The 21,303-nt window shown below is 40.7% G+C and overlaps 1 protein-coding gene across 2 annotated transcripts in view; it reads left to right on the forward strand.

Moving 5' to 3' along the window:
• Positions 1–20,490, forward strand: part of gabra6b (gamma-aminobutyric acid type A receptor subunit alpha6b) — a 33,969-nt gene extending 13,479 nt beyond the window's left edge. For both annotated transcript variants that reach the window (XM_084374429.1, XM_084374430.1), the window contains 2 exons: positions 7,851–8,107; positions 16,467–20,490. In XM_084374429.1, the coding sequence (XP_084230555.1) occupies positions 7,851–8,107; positions 16,467–16,479 (270 nt within the window). In that variant the 3' untranslated portion in view covers positions 16,480–20,490. The remainder of the gene's footprint in view (positions 1–7,850; positions 8,108–16,466) is intronic.
• The last annotated feature ends 813 nt before the right edge of the window (positions 20,491–21,303 follow it).

Below are 21,303 nucleotides of genomic sequence, written 5' to 3' on the forward strand. Positions count from 1 at the left end.
ACGGTGATATCAGGTTGTGCGTACTGGTCAGTGCGGTGAATGTCACGGCCAGCTGCTTCTACTGTATGAGAGCGTTGTATGAAATTGTGTTTGGTTCTGCTTTGCTTACATTCTTTCACCACCCATGTGTCCTTTTTGCTACTTTCCTTTTTGCTGATGGTCTGCCAACAAAATCTCTCTCCCATCTCCTCAAGTACACACACACACACACACACACACGCACCAAAACGTAGCATTATCCCTGATTTTCTGCTTCTTCTCCGGACCCCCGCTGCGCTCTTCATGTGAGCCTTCTATTCTCTCTTGCCACACAGTCTCTGCCTCCCTCCCTCGTGCACACACACACAACTCTCTTGACCATTCCTGCTTTGCCTCTCTGAATCTCAGTGCTGCATGTCCACATGTACAGTACACACTGAAAACACCACAATCTCCACTTTATCCACGCTTGTCCACACAGTCCCACACAAGGACACTCGTCCACACATAATCTGCAGCGCACACTCAACTACACACACAGGCAGTACAGTGTGCGGTGGATGCATACATGTAATCTCCGGCATCAATACAGTTCACTCATCTATACAATGTCTTACTCATCCATCCATCTACTGTACATCTATCATCCATCCATCCATCCCTCTCACCCCGGTCCTCTATTCTGCCCTGTAACTATGTGATAACCACAGAGAGTGACGCGAGGAGACAGGCGGTGGCTCTGTGGACGATGTTGCTGCAGATTATGTAAGAGCCATAGATTAAGGGAATATCCAGCAGATCACTGCGGGCACACAAGAAGGAGGGCAGCCACCACAATGAAGCGGAGAGGGGGCTGAGAAAGCTGGCCCAGTCCATTTCTATGGAGCAAAGATGGAGAGATGGATGTGAGGGGCCAGCGTGGTTTGTTTTTGTGCATGTGTGTGTGTGTGTGTGTGTGCATGAGCGAGAGTTACACTGAGAGAAAGAGAGAGTGGGAGGGATGCATCATGGAAAATGACTGCTTTCAACAAATATGTAGGAGGGAAGACTCTTCATTACACTGAGGAAAGGGAAGAAAAAAACAATGGTGTATCATTGGGAATAGAAATAGCCATCTACCAGTCACGATTTAAAACACTACGACCTGTTATGACTGTCAGGTAACAGGAATCACAACAGCCTAAGATAAATGGCGCGTTTAATGAATCAAATGTACAACTGTAAACACAAAGGGGAAGGGGGTGTTTATCGGTGTGTGTGAAGGGTGCTGCGCGCATCGTCAGTGGCGTGTGTGAGTAGGTGGTGCAGTATGTGGTGCAGGAAATTAACAGAAAATAAAACAGTCGTGGGAGGAGAAAAAAAAGGGAGAGGAGAGAGAGAGAGAGAGAGAGAGAGAGAGAGACAAAGAAGGGACCTTTATTTATAGGCCCGGCCACAGGTGCCGGCAATCACAGGATTGGGTGAAGGGACATTCTGATCAGGGACAGTTTTGATTTTGTGTGTCCATGAGGCCCACGACTACCAACTGTACAATGGATCGGTGTAATAATGTGGAACTAAGAGAGATCATACACACCCCTGATCATTGAGATAAATGCCAGTTTGGCGTCGGCTCTCTTTGCCACCTTCTTCTTTGTGTTTTATGGCTAACTTGCTCTTCATATTGGCATTACTGACTTCTGCAATCAGCAAAAAAGTGCGATTATATAAGAGGCTACGTGTGTTCTCATTTGAGTGCTTGACACAAATAAAAACGGAAATGCTAATCAAAGAGGGCATAATTACTTTCTATACATGTCTTTGAATTATCTATCTCTCTATAACCGTATTAGTGTGTAAAGACTGTTCATGTTGCTGTGAGTAGCCTCATTCATGAACTTAGTACTAACATATTTCCCTGTGAAAACCTTAGGGGTTCCATCAAAACGTTATATTACAATTATCATTATTAATATTTGTTTTTCTAACTACTGCTGGCTACATTTTCAGTGTCAGTTTTCACACACAAAAAAACATAAATTTTCTGCTGCTAATCAGGGTTGAGGACCCTTTAACTAATTAATTACAGTACGAGCAATTATTGTGATTAATGGCTGGACAGTTATTTACTTAAAAGTAAATAATGAAATACTTCTTTTACCGGTATGACCATGAAAAAAAAAATATTGAAATGAGCTTGTTGAACACTGTAGAAATCCTGTTTTATAAAATGAATAAAACATGAAATCCTTGGTAGAAAAATGAAGGTGACACTTTATATTAAGCACCATTCATTTAAAGTTAATTCAACTTTAGTTATTTGTTAGCAGTTGCAAACAATTAACTCAATACTAAAATGGCCATCCAAATAATGTGCATAGATAAACTGCACTGTATTTATTAAACAGTAACAATCACTTAATAAATGGTTTAAAAAGAATTTCATTGTTTAATCACAGTGAAATAACTATTATCAAGAGTTTTATCAGCAATACATTTACCATTCATTAATTGTGGTTATTATAAAATGTTACCAAAAAAGGTATTTTCCTTATCTCGTGCTGCCATCTGGCAGCCCAGAATGATGCAACAACATTGTTTGAATCCAACATTTTGGCATGACTTAACTGAGTGGCTCGCTCTGTGGAAATGTTGGACTTGGATGTTCGTTTTGCCCACGGCGACCATGTTATCATTCCGGATAAAGCGAAGACATTTGGGAAATGTTTTGACTTTTCCCCGGAGCTTTGCGTGACGAGCACTCTATGACTGAATCACTCGCCACGTTAACAAATGGGGCTGAGTTGTTATTAGCGTTTTCTGAAAGCCTTCTCACTTTTCTTCATATTTCCCTCTGGACCAAGTCACATAGCAGGCTAGTGGCTAATATTATACCAGACTACAAGTTAGAGTGTGGACTTAAAGTGGTGGGAGAGAATGCTCTGTCAGAATCAGAAGTCAGGGAGTCGAGATTCCTGTTAGTCACGTCAAGTCTATTCAATTTTATTTAGAGAGCCCAAAAGTAACAATGGCTCAGGGGGCACCCTCTGTCCTCATACCCTCAATTCGAGTAAGGAACAACTACCTCTCAAGAAAAACCTTTCAACAGAGGTAGAAAGAAGGGAAGAAACCTCAGGCATGACGCAGAGTACGACTGGTAATTTGTGATGTGGCCACGAGGCACCTTAGAGGATGTTGTACTGGCATACAATCTAATAAAATACAAATAAAATGACATTTTATTTCCAGCGGGTGATCAGGTAGTCTTTGTTTTCACATGTCAGCTTCATTTCATCTCTTAACTGGTTCACCTTGTATTCTTGCACAGCCCAGTCGTCAGGATGAAATGTTCAGTTAATGTCTCTTGCAAACCACTGATGTGCTCACATTTGTGCGTTTCATAGGCTACTCATCATAATGACACAAAACATTTTATTCCACGTTCACATTACATATTTATGATCTGACTTTCATATAAGGAGGTTGAGCAAGTGGTGGTGGCGTTACAGGTGAGGAGGTTGCCAAGCCAGTGACCACAGCTCGAGACTATGTTTCAACATTTCTACGTGTGACACACTTGATATTTTATGGAGACCTCGGGACAGTTTCTAGCTGTATTCTTGGTGACAAAAAACAACATTTTTGACAGGAAGTCGGCACATCTTCAGCCGTGTTTGTGGCGAGAAAAAGTGATATTGCTGACGAGAAGCCGGGACGGCTCCAGTCTTGTCTGTGGTGACAAAAATGAGTGGTTTTGATGAGACCTTGGGACATTTAAAGCCATGATTGTGGTGTAGAAAACGGGAGATTTCTGACAGGAAGTTGGCACATCTCCAGCCGGGTTTGTGGTGACAAAGAAACAGGAAGTCAGGACATCTCACACAGGATATTTTAAGCAAATCCGAAATCTTTTCCTCACCCGACCCAGAAGGTTTTTGCGCCTAAACCTAACCAGAGCATAAGCACAGCGATAAAAGATAAAACTGAAAATTTGAAAAGAATTTGAGAAATGACACAGATACACAAACTGATAATATAATCTGTGTATTTTGGATGTTTAACCTCAAATCATATCAGTTTTTATACTCACTAATTTCAAACCTAAGCCAGAAAAGAAGAGCCGTCATCGCTGATAAACACAGGACTGCCATGCTTCATATGCATTAATATAGAAAGTACATTAACATGAAAATATCCATCTCCACTACTTCCTAATAATCGCCCACAAGTGTATTAACACCCACTCAACACCCACATAGATAAACCACCATGCGCTCGCTGCCATACAGAGTAACCTTATTTCACACACACATACACACACACACACCTACACATACACTATGGAACACACTTAAATGTAGCTTCCACCCACCCCCACACATGAGTGCCCACGCCCAAAGATATCCATATATCCATCAGTCAATGCTTATCCTCCCTGTGTCAAAGTGTGCCTGTTGAAATCTAGACCAGTAGATAAAGAGAGGAGGAGCTGATCCCTCTGGGATTTGACCAGGAAGAAGCCAAGCAAGCCTTTTGTCATTATCAAAAATAGCTTGTGTATCGGATCAGCTGCATCAAAGTACAGTACTGGCATGCACACTCCGCTCAGGCCATGCACGCAAACATCTACTCACTCTATGATCTTTTACCTTAAAAGGAAGTATTATAGTGATAGGTAGCTGAACTCACATGCTGGTGTTGTTTCAGTTTTGGATACCAGCTATTTCGTACAAATAGAACTTGAAGAGCAATTTCCTGTTTGGGCAAAGCTAACCAATCACAAATTGACCCTGAGCAGTGACTCAACAGGGACAGCATACCTAATTTACAGATAGAGGGACACAATGTAATTGAGCGATGAGTAAGCTTAACCTCAGGATGACCCGCTGTCAGATGACCTGGACCCTCTCACAGCCCGTCCCCTCCCCACATGTCATGTTGCTATAGGGTTTCACAAATCCTGATCTGTTGTTTTTGATCCCTTTCTTCTTCTACGCCACATACCTTTCACAGCACCCAGTTCTGTTTTCGCCCTACTTTTTTAATGTAGATTGCAGAGCCCTAACAAAATGACTCACACCAATAAAGCCTGAAGAGAATTGAAGAGTTTTATTAAAAAAAAAATTGATCATAGTGCAGCATCCTTCTTTCTTTTCCCTCTCTCCTAGTCTCTTTGCCACAACTTGGCAACAATCAGTACTATACCACAGTAAAGGATCATCTTATGCTTTAGGGATACCATTGATCACAGCTTTATGGTTTACCACTCAAGAAGAAAGGTTTTCTGCTTTTGTTTCAGACAAAAGAGAATGAGTCTGTATCTGTAGACCTTCAGTCAAGATAAGGAAAAATGCACTCTATTTGAATCCTTATTTCTGTTAGACATTCCCGTGGTCATGCTCCTGACGTCAGACCATCCTACAGAATTGGATTGACGGGATGACTCAATTCAATCAAATCCACGGTGTTGAATCGAGACAGAGCGCAATGCGTCATACACTAAAAATCACGTCCACTCGAGGGGGAAAACAGTTGGTGCCAGAATATGATCAAGAGCGGAAACGCTAACCAAATGCCTGCAGCTAGCTAAAACATTACAAATCAGCATGTCCGAGGATTATTGTAGCACCCTGTGTCTACCAGAGGGGAAAAGTGGCTACTGCAAGATGTTGCATCGCTTAGTTAGTTTGTTAGTTAGTTTGTTCTGGACTCAATGCGGATCCTGCATGTTTGGTTGAAGCCTCCTAGTGGCTGTTAATAGTAGTGCAGGTTACTATAAGACAGGTTAGTAGTAGCAGTATTACAATGTGGCAGCCATGTGAGGATGTTTCCCCGATTCTGTTCTATCCATTGTTCTGTGACTTGTTAGACGTATTGTCTGTAAGCAGATTTTTTAATTAGTAGCATATTATTGTAGAAAACTTCATATTTCAAGAGTTTATGGTGAGTTGTTTGTTTCATTTGTTGATGACATATGATGTCACTGAGCGGCATACCTAAGATAATATCCTATGCTAATTTCATACTTGGCTGTTAATATACTTACCTTTCTTTACTGTGGCACTAGCACCCACTTTAAAAATACTACAATACCAATACAAGACCAATACATAGCTACTTACTTTGTTAGTTGACAAAATGTTTGCTGCAAAAGTAGGCATACTGATTTTCAGTATCCCACAGTTCCCCAAGTCTTCCTGTTGATGCCTCACGTCTAATTGCTTGCTAAGTGGGCTAAGCAAAAATAATATTTGTAATTTTCCCTCAACAAAGTCACTAACCTAAATCTTCATGAATGAACCAATTGCTCTATGAGAACGAGGATTAGCATGTTACCATGGAAAATGCTGGCTCCTGGAAGCCCTGGAAGTGCGCCCATAGTTGTGAGTGCGTCCCACCACATAGGAGCTTTTGGGCATTTCTCTCTTGTTTTCTAGCAGCCGGGTCTGACAAGGTGGTACCTTGATGCAATACAAAATCAATGGGGAGAGATGGGGCACGACTGTTACATGTCTACAGCATAATTCCATCCTTTAATAAACATTTTGTACGTGTAAAGTTTGGTGAAGCCCTTGTATCTGCAACTATGTCAAGTTTTGTGGAAAGAAATAACTCAGGGATCAATCTAGTCCTATTTTGGGATTGGCCATCATGCATTTTTGGATGGGTTCTCTTCAGCCAGAGGATTGTAACAGTTTAATAGTTTCTCGACCTGTAGAGGAGCATGTAATCCGGTAGCCTCACAAATCCAGCCCAAATCTCACAAGTACAGTTTTTGCTGCAAGACTATAGTCTGAAAAAAAAAACCCATCCACTGTGAACCAAATACAGCTAGAAGCTGGTCTGATCAATGAACTAAAACTTGAGAGCAACTATTCAAACTCTGCACTGTAGTGAACATTGTCATTATTCTGAAAAGTATGATTTGTTTTTAAAGATCCCAAACTTGTTTCAGTGAATGATTTAGAATAGGTTTTTAAAAATGGTTATATTTGTGATCTTGGGCTATTTAAATTAAATTGACTGTTAATAATGTAAGACAAAACAGGTACACATTGTTTGTCCTTATAAGATAATGGTTATTTCCGTAATAATTCAAAGTACCCTCTCTCAGGTATATCAAGACGACCTGGATCCGTCAAGAAGTGACTGTTCCATATGGTACTTTAGGTTGATACACGAACGTATACTGCTCTCTAAAGGGAGAGCTGTCTCTTTCAGTCTCTCACTCACTCTTTGACTCTACCTTCAGGCAACAAGGTGTTCCTTGACCCATTTCCCAGATGTACTCTCCCGTTCTCTCCGCGCACGTACAGTAGCTGATTTACAACTATTGGAGCAGGGAGCATGTGCTGAGATCACACTGGTTTACTGAAAGTTGATGAGGCATAGCGATAACCATGTGTCAATACACTGTGAGACTCTTTTGTTTAATATGTTTTGTTTGCTTCCCACAACTGCATCAATCTTCATGCGACGGGTTGATTGAAATCACATCAAATCAGAAACAAAACATCATTGATTTCCATTGTTGGGCTTAATTACTGTGGTACTCATTGGTATTCTGGGCAGACAAACACATTCCTCACATGCACAGATCAACTCACAGCTGCGCAAATATGGCAACAACATCAGGATGTATTTGTCTTGATTATTTTCTTTTGTTTTGCCTGATTTTTATGTTTGTAATTTGTTGATGTTATTAGATACCTCCGATGTTATAACACGTCACCCTTTTTCATACACAACCAGTTTCTATTTACATTCTTAGCACATAAGATATCCACAGCGACAGTTTAATTATTAATACCCTCATATTCCATCATAAAGTATTCTCTTTAATATGAATTTCCTCTTACGGATTCTATATATTTCCTCTTTGCCTCTCCAAGGTGGATGCCAGTAGTGTGCTGAAGAAGAGGATGAACTCTGCCCCGTTGTTTGACCGCCCTCCAAAAACATTTCCCAACCCACCTGTCAACGCCCAAGCCTTCCTGCAGCAGGGTTCAGCTGTACCGGCCAACAACGTTCTGACTGGCACCAGCATCATCGACAAATACTCCCGCATCCTGTTCCCCCTTTCGTTTGGCGCCTTCAACCTGGTCTACTGGATCGTCTATCTCACCAAGGACACGATGGAGATGTCCAGGTGAACAGATGGCATGGTTGTTAAAACTAATCTTTATATTGAATATAATATGTTAGTTAGAAGTTCTGCACTTGTGTGTATATTGAAAGCTCCGGTGTGTGGGGATTTAGTAGCATCTAGTGGTGAGGTTGCAGATTGCAACATACTGAACACCCCTCGCCTAAAGCTGCTCTACTGTGGCTGCTAAGCACAAGGGCCTTCTTTAGAGACAGTTTTTGGTTTGTTTACTGTAGAAAGGCAGACTCTGTGGAAGACGACCCATTCCCTCTGTAGATATTAAAGGCTATTTCTAAGGTAACAAAAATACAACGATTCGCAGGTCATTATGCACCGATGCAAACATAGTTATGAGTATTATATTTTATTTCTGCTCCCGAATATCCCCCTAAATCTTACACACTGGACCTTAAAATGTGTTGGTTATAATCCACACATTCACATCAGAAACGAGAACAAGTTTAAGACAGCCAATCAGTAAGTAAATAATAAAACATGGCCAGACTTTCCACCTCTTTAATCTCCTAAATCCTGTGAGCAAAATGTTTCATAAGAGTAACTAGTTTAAAAATGAATAAAAGACGGGCCACTGGATGGCCTATTTTTTACTTTAAATGTTCCAGAAAGAGATTTTAATGGGCTGCTTGAATGAATAATAATAATGAATAAGTGAAAGTTTCCCAAATTTTGCCGACACAGTTTTCTTTGTCTGCTCACAGAGTTGGTGCTGTGTGAGTTCATCAAACTTGTTAAAGTTGGCCGCTTGTTTCTCATTATTTAGTATTATAATCATAACAATATGCTGTAGGTTATTGCTGTGTGATATTGCAGTTTGTTCCCAAGTACTTTAAGGTGAAAAAAGGCCACATCACACTGTATATCAGTTGCACTTGGAGTCTATAATGTACTGTGTGTGTACTCCCGAGCCCAACGGTCTATTATATGAGTATGTGTGTGTGTGTGTGGGTAGTATGGGTGCAAAATGTATCTGGCTCTATTATATGTTTTTTTCTTTGCCAGCCTGAGAGCCCATATATAATTCAGCAGCCACACAAAGCTCTTACACTTTCAGCTCTGATTATTTACCATATGGCTTTTCTAAATGTGTCAGCAGAGTGGTCACAGGCTTGATACAGTAGTTGAGTTATAATTGCAAGACAGGACCACCAGGCATCACTGGCAGGCTCAGTATTTGTCATTCAATGTTTTGCAATGTGTCTCGCACTCCACAGTGCCAACGGGCTGCAGTGCTCACAGCCTGTAGGTGTCTGTGCTTTCCATACACAGTGAACTATGGCCTAAATGATGGCAAGAAAATTGCAAATCCACTTCTAGTGTGTATCTGAGTGGCAGTAGGAAAAAAAAAAGTTTAATTTATCAGCCAAAAATTACATCAGTATATAACAAATTGGCGTAAAGCTGCACTCAATCACAGTGGTGCTTTTAGATGAATGTAAAGGTGTTCATGAACACATCTTTTTCAAAGTGATTCGACTTCACTGAATTACCATAGTGTCTGACATACTGTAATCAGTAGCTTTTAGCAGTGGGGCTCCACTCACTGGTGACTGAGAGTGCTGTTGTCAGCTCAGCCATGATTCACAGCAGGTGATTTCCTCGTTAAAAGCTTATTAAAAGACTGTGAAAGCAACAGAAACAATTACAATCTGACAGCTCACACATATATAATTGGCTGCTGAGCTATTAACCATGTTTAGTGTACATTGCCGTTATAGGCTAGTTTCATTGTAGCGGAACGTTGTCCATCACAGAGCACAATGTCTGGCTTCAAGTCCTTCAAGACTCACACTCAACCCCCAATCCCCAGTAGTTGATTACTACCAAAGCGCCAGAGCCCACAATGCTGTCTTCTGGACAGCCCCTCTGAAATGAGAACAGTCAGAACGTCAGGCTGTATGAACAGTGATGCGTTCACTTGCTGTTGAACATAATAATGTGAGCACTAAAGTTTAATTAAACAGTGATGCAACCATTCGCTTGGGAAAGAAACTGAATGAACTCAGTGGTCAGTGACTACAAATCTTTAAACTGAACTGAATGGGACTGAATAAAGAGGTTTGAATCAGCAAAGCAGTGGCAGACTTCGGAGTCCACCAGTGCTGCAAAGTAATTTGTAGGTATAGGTAATTTTCAGTGTACCACCATCTTACTTAAGCATGCTAGCAACATAATATGTATGCTAATCTGCACTAAACACAGTAGATAGCTGAGGGTGACATTTTTGCAGCTATTTGGTCATAAACCAAATTACTGACAATTCATCAAGTATTTCACAATATAATTCAGTCAGGACCAACAGTGCTACGTTGAAAAGCAAAGGGAAATGTACAAAACTATCGAGTCTCAGTTTTTAGCGAGGACAGGCTATTAACCTGTTTAGAGAAAGTTCCAGGGAAAATCAAAGTGCACAACGGCAAGTCAACTACACCTGTTGTTTTTACCTGAGACACATTTCCTTACCATCTCATATTGTATGCTTATTAGGCTCCCACACAAATCTGTAGTGTTTCTGCAATCTCAGCCAACGACATGAGCTTCGAAGATCTCAGTTGAATGTTTGCGTTGTAGTTCTTCAACAGCATAAGATTTCTAGATAGTGGATTTAAATAAGAAGCTATCAACGCTGCTGAACACAGTAAGCCGACAGCGAATGAGACTTGAATCAGCAAACAACATAGCTACTGTAGTTGTCAAGGTGAATTGTGGAGTCTCAGAGGCACGTTAATGTCATGCCTCTTAAACGCAGCTACATGATAAACTGAGACATGTATATGACTCACTCACAGCTGTTACTGATAGCAGATATGAACAACAGCAGTCTTGGCATCGTTACTGCGGAAGCAGTATGTCTGTCAAAGAATAAAATCAGGCCTCAGTGTTTTGATGACATCAAGAGATGCATTTTGCTCTCGTACATCACCTCAACGGATCCTGTGGGGTTTGACACTCTGACAGAGCGCTGAGGGTTATGCTGGTTGAAGGAGAGTGCTCTGTTTATGATGCATGGTTGCATGCAAGTTTCTCTGTTTGATTTGTCCCGACCATATGCTCTAAACAGATGCATATGCCTGGTTGTGCATTTATGTGCACACTATCGATGCGCTTCGTGACTCCGGGGCTTTAAAACTGTGTGGGTTCAGCTCCTTTCATTCCCTGCCTTGCTCTTTCTCTAAAAAGGGAAAAGCCCTGCAGCCCGAGCTGAGACAAGTCAGATGACATGACAGTGTTGGCAGGCATCGGGATAGCTCTGTGTGACTAACGCTCTTAGTGACACTTGCTTAACTGTTTCTATTAATTGATAGGGACTGTAAGTGAGAAGGCATATTCTGACAAACTTCTTGTAAGAAAACAGCAGAGTGGTTCCCTTTAGGCACTGGGAATCAGCACCAATTAGAAATTAGAAATAACATTATAGTGATATAGCAATTAAATTTGTAGTTCTGTGTATGGAATACTTGCAAGAGTCTGACTGAACAAGTGCATTAAAAAGAAAAAAAAAAGGAGATACCACACACATTGCCCCAGGGCTGATAGCTGGAAATCCCAGTGGTGTTGGAGCCTGTAGTTGACCAGCCAGTGCAAAGAGCATGCACAACCACAGGTTGTCACTGTGATTGATTGTGGTTACATCACTGTTATTCTCACTGTACTGGCACAAAACGCGGTTGCTGCAGATGGTGTGGAAGAATTTACAGTTGGGTTATTTTAACTCAAATGGCTGCCGACCAACAAGCCAAAGACTCCAGCAACCAAGTCTGTGTCCTTGTTGCTGTGTTGATATTTTATATATTGGATATATCAGTTGATAAAGTTGAATTTCTTTTTTGGCAAAGAATTTCCTCTTGGCGCCTGCATCTTGCCAACGGGACTACCACAAAATAAATAAATAAATGTTCAAGGTCATATTGTCAACATTTTTATGCAGACACAAAATTAAAAAATAATAAAACATCCACAGAGGTGCAGAATAAAAATATCTTTTCCTTTAAAACATTATTATAATTTTGAATTAATAATTAATAATTATACAATTAATTATTCATAATTTGAGCATGCTTGTCAGGTCCAAAATGATTCATTCAAAATGGTTAATCACTGTGTTGGCGTGAGTACAATGAAAGGCGGGAGATGGAACGCCACATTTAGTGGCTGTATGTTATGAATAACGCCTTTAACCTTTACTGACCAGACTGCCAGTGTTCTTCCAATCACATATAAAGTGGCAGATGTCCCCCGATCTCCTTAAAAATATCCAGTGGTGTCACCCTTGCAAGTGCCGAAACGCAGACTCTCCGGTAGCAAAATTGTACCAGACACCCTCAGGTATGTGGGCCAGGCCGTAACAATTTTGCTATCTGGGTTGTGCCCTTGTAACGCCACCACCATCCATTCCACCTCCTGATGTGAAAGTCAGGTGATAAACATGTCATGTGAATGTGATATGGGACGCTTGATACAAATGTCAATATGGTACAGAGCTGATGACACATACGAACTTGGACATGTCTGTGGCTTGCAGAAATGCTAACTGCTAACATTATATCCTGGCGTCTGGGCTGCAAAACCAGCCTTGAAGCATTACCACAGCCCTGACTTGCATATTGCCTGGTAAAACCAAAATGCATTGCCATCAGATTTGAGATCTGGCTATTGGAGATGCGCATGAGTGGTTAAGTATAAATAAGAGTTAAGATGAGAGTAACAAGTGCGATTAAGGCCGAACGTTGAGTCAGAACTGATCCACTGTAGCATTCCTGCTCAGTGATGTGGACCACAGCTGAAGCCCATTTGTACAATGCCTCGCACTGCCACAATTAACACTTTATATTTCATTGCTATTTTCTATGCAGCACCACCCACACTAGTGACCCCTTCATTCAAAGGTAGATCCACCTTTATCAAAAATACCACATCCATTAAATAAAAAAGCAGGCAGTCCTTTTCACTCCAGAGAAATAAAAATACAGCTCCAGTGGCCATCACTGAAAGCAGATTGTATTGCATGCAACAGACCCTTTTCTCTCTTTGTGGCATTGCTTTTATTATAGAGGGTCCTCCTGCAAAGATGAGCTGAACCAGAAGAAAACTCTGTTTGTGTGAGTGTGTGCGCAGGTGGATTTGTGCGTGTGCGTGTGTCTACTTCTGTGAGGATACAGGCGAACAAGTGTATAAATGTGCCATGGCAGCAGTGCCTACCGACTGGAGGCTATTTTAATGAATAGCGCCATTCAGGGTGAGACATGAAGGAAACAAATTTGCTGAAAACACTTCCTCCCATGAAGGGCCCCAGCTGGTTGGGTGACTGGTTGCTGGCTGGCTGGCTGGCAGGCTGACTGCTGTATGTGTGTCAGAGTGGGTACAGCAGGTGATAAGCCCTGCTCCTCTTTATTGCCCATCAGAGTGCCAGGCTTGAAAAACAACTCCCCCATTGTTGCTCATAAATCAAAACCACTAAATGCTGTTTCTAACTCAATTCCTGTTTTCGACTGCGGGGCCGTAGCCATAACTTTGGCGTAATGATCATTCAATTACAGGCCACTCAGACAGCGAGTGAAAAGACCGATATAAACAGAGATCCCCTATCTATCATATTTCTCTCTGCGGCCACGAGGGAATTGCTACATCCGCCTTTTGTCACCTAGTTTGCGCGAATGCATTCCTCACACATCTACCTGTGTTTACATGGACGTCTGTGGAGCGTAGGAATGTGAACATTTACAAATCCTCGCGGAGAGATAAATTGTTATCACACAAGAGGACTGCTCTTTGTCCCCGGCGTTCGCCTCACATATACATGCTCTGTCTCTCTCTCCTACTATCTCTCACACTCAATTGCTTTCTCAATTTCTCACTTTATCTCACAGTCACTCTCTCACCCTCTCTCTGCTACCCCCTCCCCCGTCTCTCCCTCTCTCTCTCTCTCTCTCCATCTCTCTCTCTCCAGTGGTGAACTGCCTGTGCTCTGCCTCCCCTTTGATAAGACAGGACAGCCCAACAAGCTGAGCAGAGTGGTGCCTCTCTACCTCATCCACTCAGCATTAATCATCTAGCCATTTCAGAGCAAAGAATCTTGTCTCTGTAGGGCCGTACAAATGTCTTGTCAGTCTCCTTTACGGACTGTATGGAAGCATATTGGCCATTTGTTTACTTGAGCAAACACATTAAATGTAGCAGGGCAGCCCCGTCTAAAGAGAAATGGTCCAGTCACCATGAGGTCACAAGTTCAGGCTCCGTAAGAGCTACTGTCTGTCAGCGGTTGCATGACCCATTTTTATTGACAAAAATAATGGCTAAGTATTTAGTGGTGATAATTGAAAGTCTAGATTGGCAAGTACATAGAGGTTATGGGAGTAAGGAAACATTACATAATGGTCACAGGAATTACTTTTTCTGATTAACTGGCAACTGCTCTTCAAAATTGTTATAATATTCCATATATATATATATATATATATATATATATATATATATATATATATATGCACTATATGTATATACATATATACATATATATATATATATATATGCACTTTTTTATTAGATTTTGGACATCGTAATATTGCATAAGTGCTGTCTTACGTGGGTTTTAAAGGCTGAATAACAGTGATGTCATTTTTTGAACTCACCAGGCTGTTTGGTTTTGGTTTTGTGACAGTACCAATAGTCATCTCCACGATGTTGTCACGCTATCAATATTTTGGTATTTGGTCAAAAATGAGCATTTATGAAGTTCTTTTGAGGAGATCATAGGTGTCATATGGAATGACCGATTTTGTCCCATGACTTTATAAAAAGCATTATTAGTTGAAAATGTGCCAAAAGAAAAGGTTGCACCAAGAAGCGTTAATGTAAATGTTATCCATTTTTTTTCCTCCCATATACTTTGACCCTAATACAATATCCTCATTTTTGCTTATGCCTTAAATTGCATAGGTTGAAGACATTTATAAAAGAGTTGGTTTTTTTTGACTGAGCCCTTATGTCCCCACCACCTTTCAACATAAAGTGACGTCCTCGATTGAGATATATATTGTGTAGTGTATATAGCCTAAACATAGTTATTTTCATATACATTTTGTAACACCATGTGTTAACACTTACGTGTAGCAGCATCAAACTGAAAAATAGCTTTGGTTCGCTGATTCAAACTCTTAAAATAAAGACCGGTCAGCTCCATCAGATTTCATGTGTTGGTGCTTCCCACACTTTTAGGGAAAATATTTAGCAGGTGTAAGATTTCTGCTGTTTTGGACTGCAGTCAATGTAGACTGAACCTCTTCCCATCATGTGTTTGTTTGCACTGGCAGGCTGTTGAGACATTTATAGGCATCAGTCACCTTCTTCTGAAATTTGCCTTGCCATTGTACAACGCACACGGACAATAAGACATACACAGTTGTATTAAATAAGGTTTATTTAAATCCAACACAATGTAATTCATATTATGTAACAGTATTGTAAATGTATCTAAATATCCAGTGTATGGCCAGGCTACATATTATCCTGCTGAGTCCAAATCATACATGTGTATATATCTGTCAACTGCTTCATTTTAATTTAGCGCCATTTAGTGCGTATATTCAGTGCAACATTGTTCACCTGGGACATAAGGCTTATCTTAAGGAAAAAATGATGCACACTGAAACATACAGAACATTTGGATACTGTACACATTTAAAAAAAAATTGTTTAAATTTGAAAATCAATTGAATTAAAAGGAATTTTAGCCGCATGTTAGCTCTTTAAAGCACATGAGCCAAAACGCCTCTTCACCTATGTACCAAACCAAAAACACACAGAAAGCTGGCGTTCTTCTCTTTTTTTTGCCAGCAGCCATGTAAGTTCTCTGGCTGAAAATGGCTCTCGTTGCTGTCGAAAGTGTCTCCTGCTTTAACACGTCAGGCGGAGGAGGTGGAGGTGTGAACTACACCTGGCAGAGGTTCCCAGACGAGTTTCACAAGGTCTTTGTGAACAACTTTGGCAGCGAGGGACTGAATAATTTCAAATTTTGAATTCAGCCTGGAATGGATGCCAGCCTTCACAGAAAGACTGAGCCGGAGTACGCAGTTACATCATACCAATGTGCTGCGTGTGTGCAGGCAGATGTGGACGGATGTGAAATGGAGTAGGTGTGTGTGTAGGTGTCTGTATGCATATATCTTTATGTTTGAATATGATTAAATATCACATCCGTAATTCGCAGAGAAAACCTTCATTTACTCGAAGGCAGCGTACCAGAGTGCCCTTCTTTCTCTCCTCGTCTCTCTTTAGCACACACAGTGTGCACAGCTGACATTTTGTCACTAATTTTACCTTCATTCCTCTTTTTTCTGTCTTTCAGGGACACCGTCTAAGCCAAGAGTTCGTCTTCCTGGAAATCACGAAAATCACACACTTCCATACTCACACACTAAGATATATATACACAATAAATAGATGACAGACGTTTGCCAAGCACTCTTTTATGCCGCCTCAGTGCATTGTATTTCTTTTTAAGTACTCCCTTGGAAAGTGAGTGTGTTGAGAGCAGATGAACCACCTTCTATTGCCAACTTGACCCAGGAGCTCACAGCTTGTGGGCCCTAGGCTCTGGAACCATTTCAAACAGGTATTATATCTCTCTGTCTCTTTCATTTCTTTATTTCTCTTCCCCAATGTTCAAAAAAAAACAAAAAAAAAAAAAAAAACAGTACAAGCTAAGACACGTTTTCAGTGTTGGTCCTGTATTCCCTGCCCAAGTGGAAGGCCAAGATGTGTCAGCTAAGCTAGCTAGGCTGCAGACCCCAGAGGCAGAGCCACTTCTTTGTTGTACTCCTCTGTATGCATGCATTTCCACACATGGGAGCGACCTCGCATGTGTGTTTGAAATGAGCCATTCCCCGATACTTTGAACACACTTCAGGGAACGGGCGTACCCGTTGTCCTGACTGGATCCAGTCTGACTGACTCGCAGGAACTCTTTCACTCACAGCTCTTCATTTTTTAAATTTTTTTTTCCCCCCACGACACTCATTTGCAACAACATTTTTTGGTTCATTGGCTTAATTTCCCTCCGCTGATGGAGTACAAAGGATGTGAAGCGAAATCTTCAAAGGGTTTTTTTCATGGCGTGTTCCACAGATACATTTGCCTGGTTGAAGATTTGCTGTCACATGCACAAGCGGATGGAGAAACGTGCACATGCGAATACAGAGCAAAATACAGACACATACCACTCACTTACTTACACTTGAGGTTTTTTCACGATTTTCACAGTGACGGGATTATACGCCCTAGATTTCCTCTTGACAAATGTAAAAAACGTCAGTGCATGATTTAATGAGTATCATAAAATAACTTGTTTTAGCCCAAAGCTGTGATCCATCTGGTACCACTTTTTGGAAAAGTCACAGACACAGTGCAAAATTGTCAGGAAAGCAAAGTTTAAAGGGGCACTATGTAGTTTTTTGGAGAAGAAAATCAAACTCAGGATTTTAATATTTTCAATATTCAGGAGGTAATAATTCATTTTTTTCCTTAACTGAATAAAAAAGCTGTTTTCAGAGGAAAATAATGCCCAGAACACTGTTTGAAGCTAGAAAGGTGGCAGGGTCCGCCAAATATAAACAAAATTAAACATTGAAACTGTCTTTTAAGGTCAGTTTATTTTTTTGGTTTATTCAGTCTTGAGTTTGTTTGTTTGTTTGTCTTTCTCTTCTGTATAACATGTATTCCCCAAAAACTACATAGTGCACCTTTAATTTAGCCAGATATTTAATATAATCCTGAGTAATTAGTTTCAGCTGCAAAATTCATGACCTGCAACACAGTTAAGTGCAATATGAATGTAAACACAATGGATGCAAAGTGTGCAAGTCTCACGTCAGACATTCATATAATGAAATGAAAGAAAACATGCAGCCAATATTAATGCATATGTACTCGTTAGCATCTCACACACTGAGGTCTTTATGTATCCTGGCAATGACCTGTATTTCCCCTGGAGAAGATTTAGGTCTTTATACGCTGACATTGTTATCGTTTTCTTTTTTTTATTGTTTCTATTTATTGTACTCATTTTAATTGAAGTTAAAGGATTCCTGCTCTGCTTGCCAATTATTTATTGAGATGACAGTCCTGGCTTCTGGTTACCATTAGGAAAGCAGCGAAAAATAGAAACCTAAACCCATCATCATCAATTATCCCAAATGCCAAAACACATTCATTAATAATCCACTTGTGAGGATTTGCATATGATTATACACCGTTTCCAATTAAGTGGAGAGGGTAACATGCTAAAGCCATGTGGTTTCTATATATAAGCTGCTGTGTGTTTGCTTCCTCGCGACATCCATCATCCAGGAGGATGCTCTCATTAAAGGTGTCTCTTGTTAACACAGGCACCTTTTCAAATGAGAAAACCTGCACACTGCAGCAAAAGGTTAGTAGTCTTAAAAACAGTACACTTCCCCTGGCTGTTTGGTTAATATTTGATTTTTTCCCACACAAACATCATGTCGAAACAGCTGAACAACTGGTGTAATCTGCCCCCTGGTTCTTTTACTCAGTCTTGCACATGCAGAGTCTCATATCTTTATAAGTTAGACAAGAAGCAACGTGATTTCCTGGTTCTTTTCAAACTTACGTTTCATTTGTTGTGATTATGTGTATTGTCTTATGAGCACTTTGATTTGTGAACAGACCAGCATGTTAGAGCTCAGTTCAGCAACACTGACATGTGAAATAAATAATGCATGACTAAAACTTTGCATCAAAAACATAGTTTTTCAAGAGTAACACAATATGCAACGCAATAAAAAATGCAATATAGACTCCGGTGGGACCCCTGCCCCGGGTTTGGGGTCCATCGCTTCGAACCGTATTCTGAAGTCTGAACGTTTTCATGAACTTGCGAACAAGCAACTCTATCGCCAGACAAGGACACCAATATCGGACAATTCTGCAGAACCTCGGATTACATCCAGTGCCAAGGATTTTAAATTGTCGCTTTATTGTGTGCATGGCAACTATGAGGTATGGTTAGAGTTAGGCTACTAAAACATAAAACTTTAACTGCAGGTCTTTGACAGGGTGCAAACTCCAGCCTCTGGCATGACAATCTGCTAGATTTGGACCCATAGGTGTACTTTAAATCTTCCCTGAGTTGACATTGAAATGATGTGTAACTGTGACCTATAGTGTTGTCAATTATGGAACGCCAGGGAGTTGTTCATTCTGAGGCCTGTTGTTGCATGTTTCTTTCACGTGTACACCAGAGGACTGAAAGAACAGCGGTGTCAGACTGTATGAACTGTCTTTGTATCCTCCCCTCTCTCTCTCTCTCGTCTCCATTCACCACCCTCCTCCCCTCTGTCTTCGAGGCAGAGGATGATGAGACGGGGCATCTCAGCCCTTATTGCCCTGCGTGTCAGGCTCCATTGTGGGAGAACCTGACTGCCAGTGAACTCAGACCGCTACAGAACTGCTGGCTCAACCCCAGTGGAGCCTCCGAACACCAACGACCTCCCACCTCCAGCAGTGACTGAGTGTGTTTCTGCAAAAATCAACTTCAGTCAGACATGCAGCATGAATGTGTGTGTGTGTGTGTGTGTGTCTGTGCGTGCGTGAGTGTGCGTGCTATTTATTTTTTTTATATATATGACTGAGCTGGTTTTGCTTTTATCAGTGACTCAATTGATCTGTCCTCTGACCCCAGCCTAGCTGCTCAGCTCCATCGCACCACCGCACTTGCATGACCTCCGACCCTTTATGTGCTTGTTAGGGTTGTTGAATGTAGAAGGTTGCGAACTCCATAGAATATAGAATTCTATTGCTATGGTGACCGCGGCCATTAACCGCCCTTTAGACATTTCGTTTCATCCCACAGGCATGGGCTTTATTGATTCTTTCATTTAGCCAGCGTTAATCCTCTTTTACTTTCATTTCTATACTGTCATTTTTCTTTTTCTTTTTTTTTTGCCAAGAAAATTGTGGGCACACTTTAGAAGACGATGAATGCTCTACATTGTTATGTATGTGTATATTTTGTGAATATGATTAAGTATTTCTGTAGGTTGCTATTTGTATTCCAACTGTATGACCCTGCTTGACGATCAGCCGCACTGCATCGACTAACATTTGGTTTGACAGACCACGACTTTTGTATTTTTCGCGGTTTTTAGTTTCTCCACATTTGCTCCTTGTACACATTGCTCTCCTTTAGTTTTCATCGTCATGAGAATGGCCAGTTTTTATTGCGACAGGAAACGTTATTTTGCATATTCAGGTCTTTTTGTCCCCTGTTAATAAATGAACCCATACTCACTTTGCCCACAGGATTGTATATTAATATGTTCAATAAAGCCAGATTATGTATATATACAGTATATTCCTCTCTTCCACTTTGTATGTAACTACCACTGTGCAGTGAGACCCACAGGCTTTTGAGGCTTTGCTCATTGTAGGATTTGGTAACAGTTCATTTTACAGGCTCAGAAATTTCATGGAAAGTAGGTAGGAAGTACCAAGCAACATATTTGAAATTACCCCCAAATTACCGCAATAACCTACAATGACTATTTCTTCATTTCTTCAATACATTTCCAGGAAACTTCCAGCTGCTTTCTGATTAACTTACGCCCCTCATGTCATTTCAATTTCCAACTAGTTTCTGAAGTTAGTTGTTGCTGCTTAAAGGCGCATCATGTAAGAACTGGCCACCTGTAAGCGCTGATTGTTGCTAACTGTAACTGTAGCTGTGCAGGACTGTGAGCTCGGGAACCAAAGGAGTGTTAGCATTTCAGTAGATATCTCTGCAACACAATACACAGACATCATAATGTCAAAACTGTTATTCATTCACATTGTGTTGATATTTTGTATATGAGGCCACAGTGAAACTTTTAAATTGGGAGATTAGTCACTTGATTCTTTACGATGAAGTTGTTTTTGTTGGCAATTTGTGGTGACTAACCACCAATTAAATAAAAAACACTGACTCTGTAGGAAAATTGTTCTAAAGTTGGGCTGATCTGCTGAAATTATAGAAATTGCTGGGAAAAAAAGAGTTATAACTAGTAGTTGGAAATTAAGATGCAACAACTCGCTTCAATTTAGTGGCCTGCTGAGGCCACTAAATGGGAGAAATTACCAGCTATTTATGAACTGTTTTTGGAAAATAGCAGAATATTATCATAAAA

Source organism: Pagrus pagrus (assembly GCF_965226575.1).
Source record: "Pagrus pagrus genome assembly, chromosome: 14".
Classification (NCBI taxonomy): Eukaryota; Metazoa; Chordata; class Actinopteri; order Spariformes; family Sparidae; genus Pagrus; species Pagrus pagrus.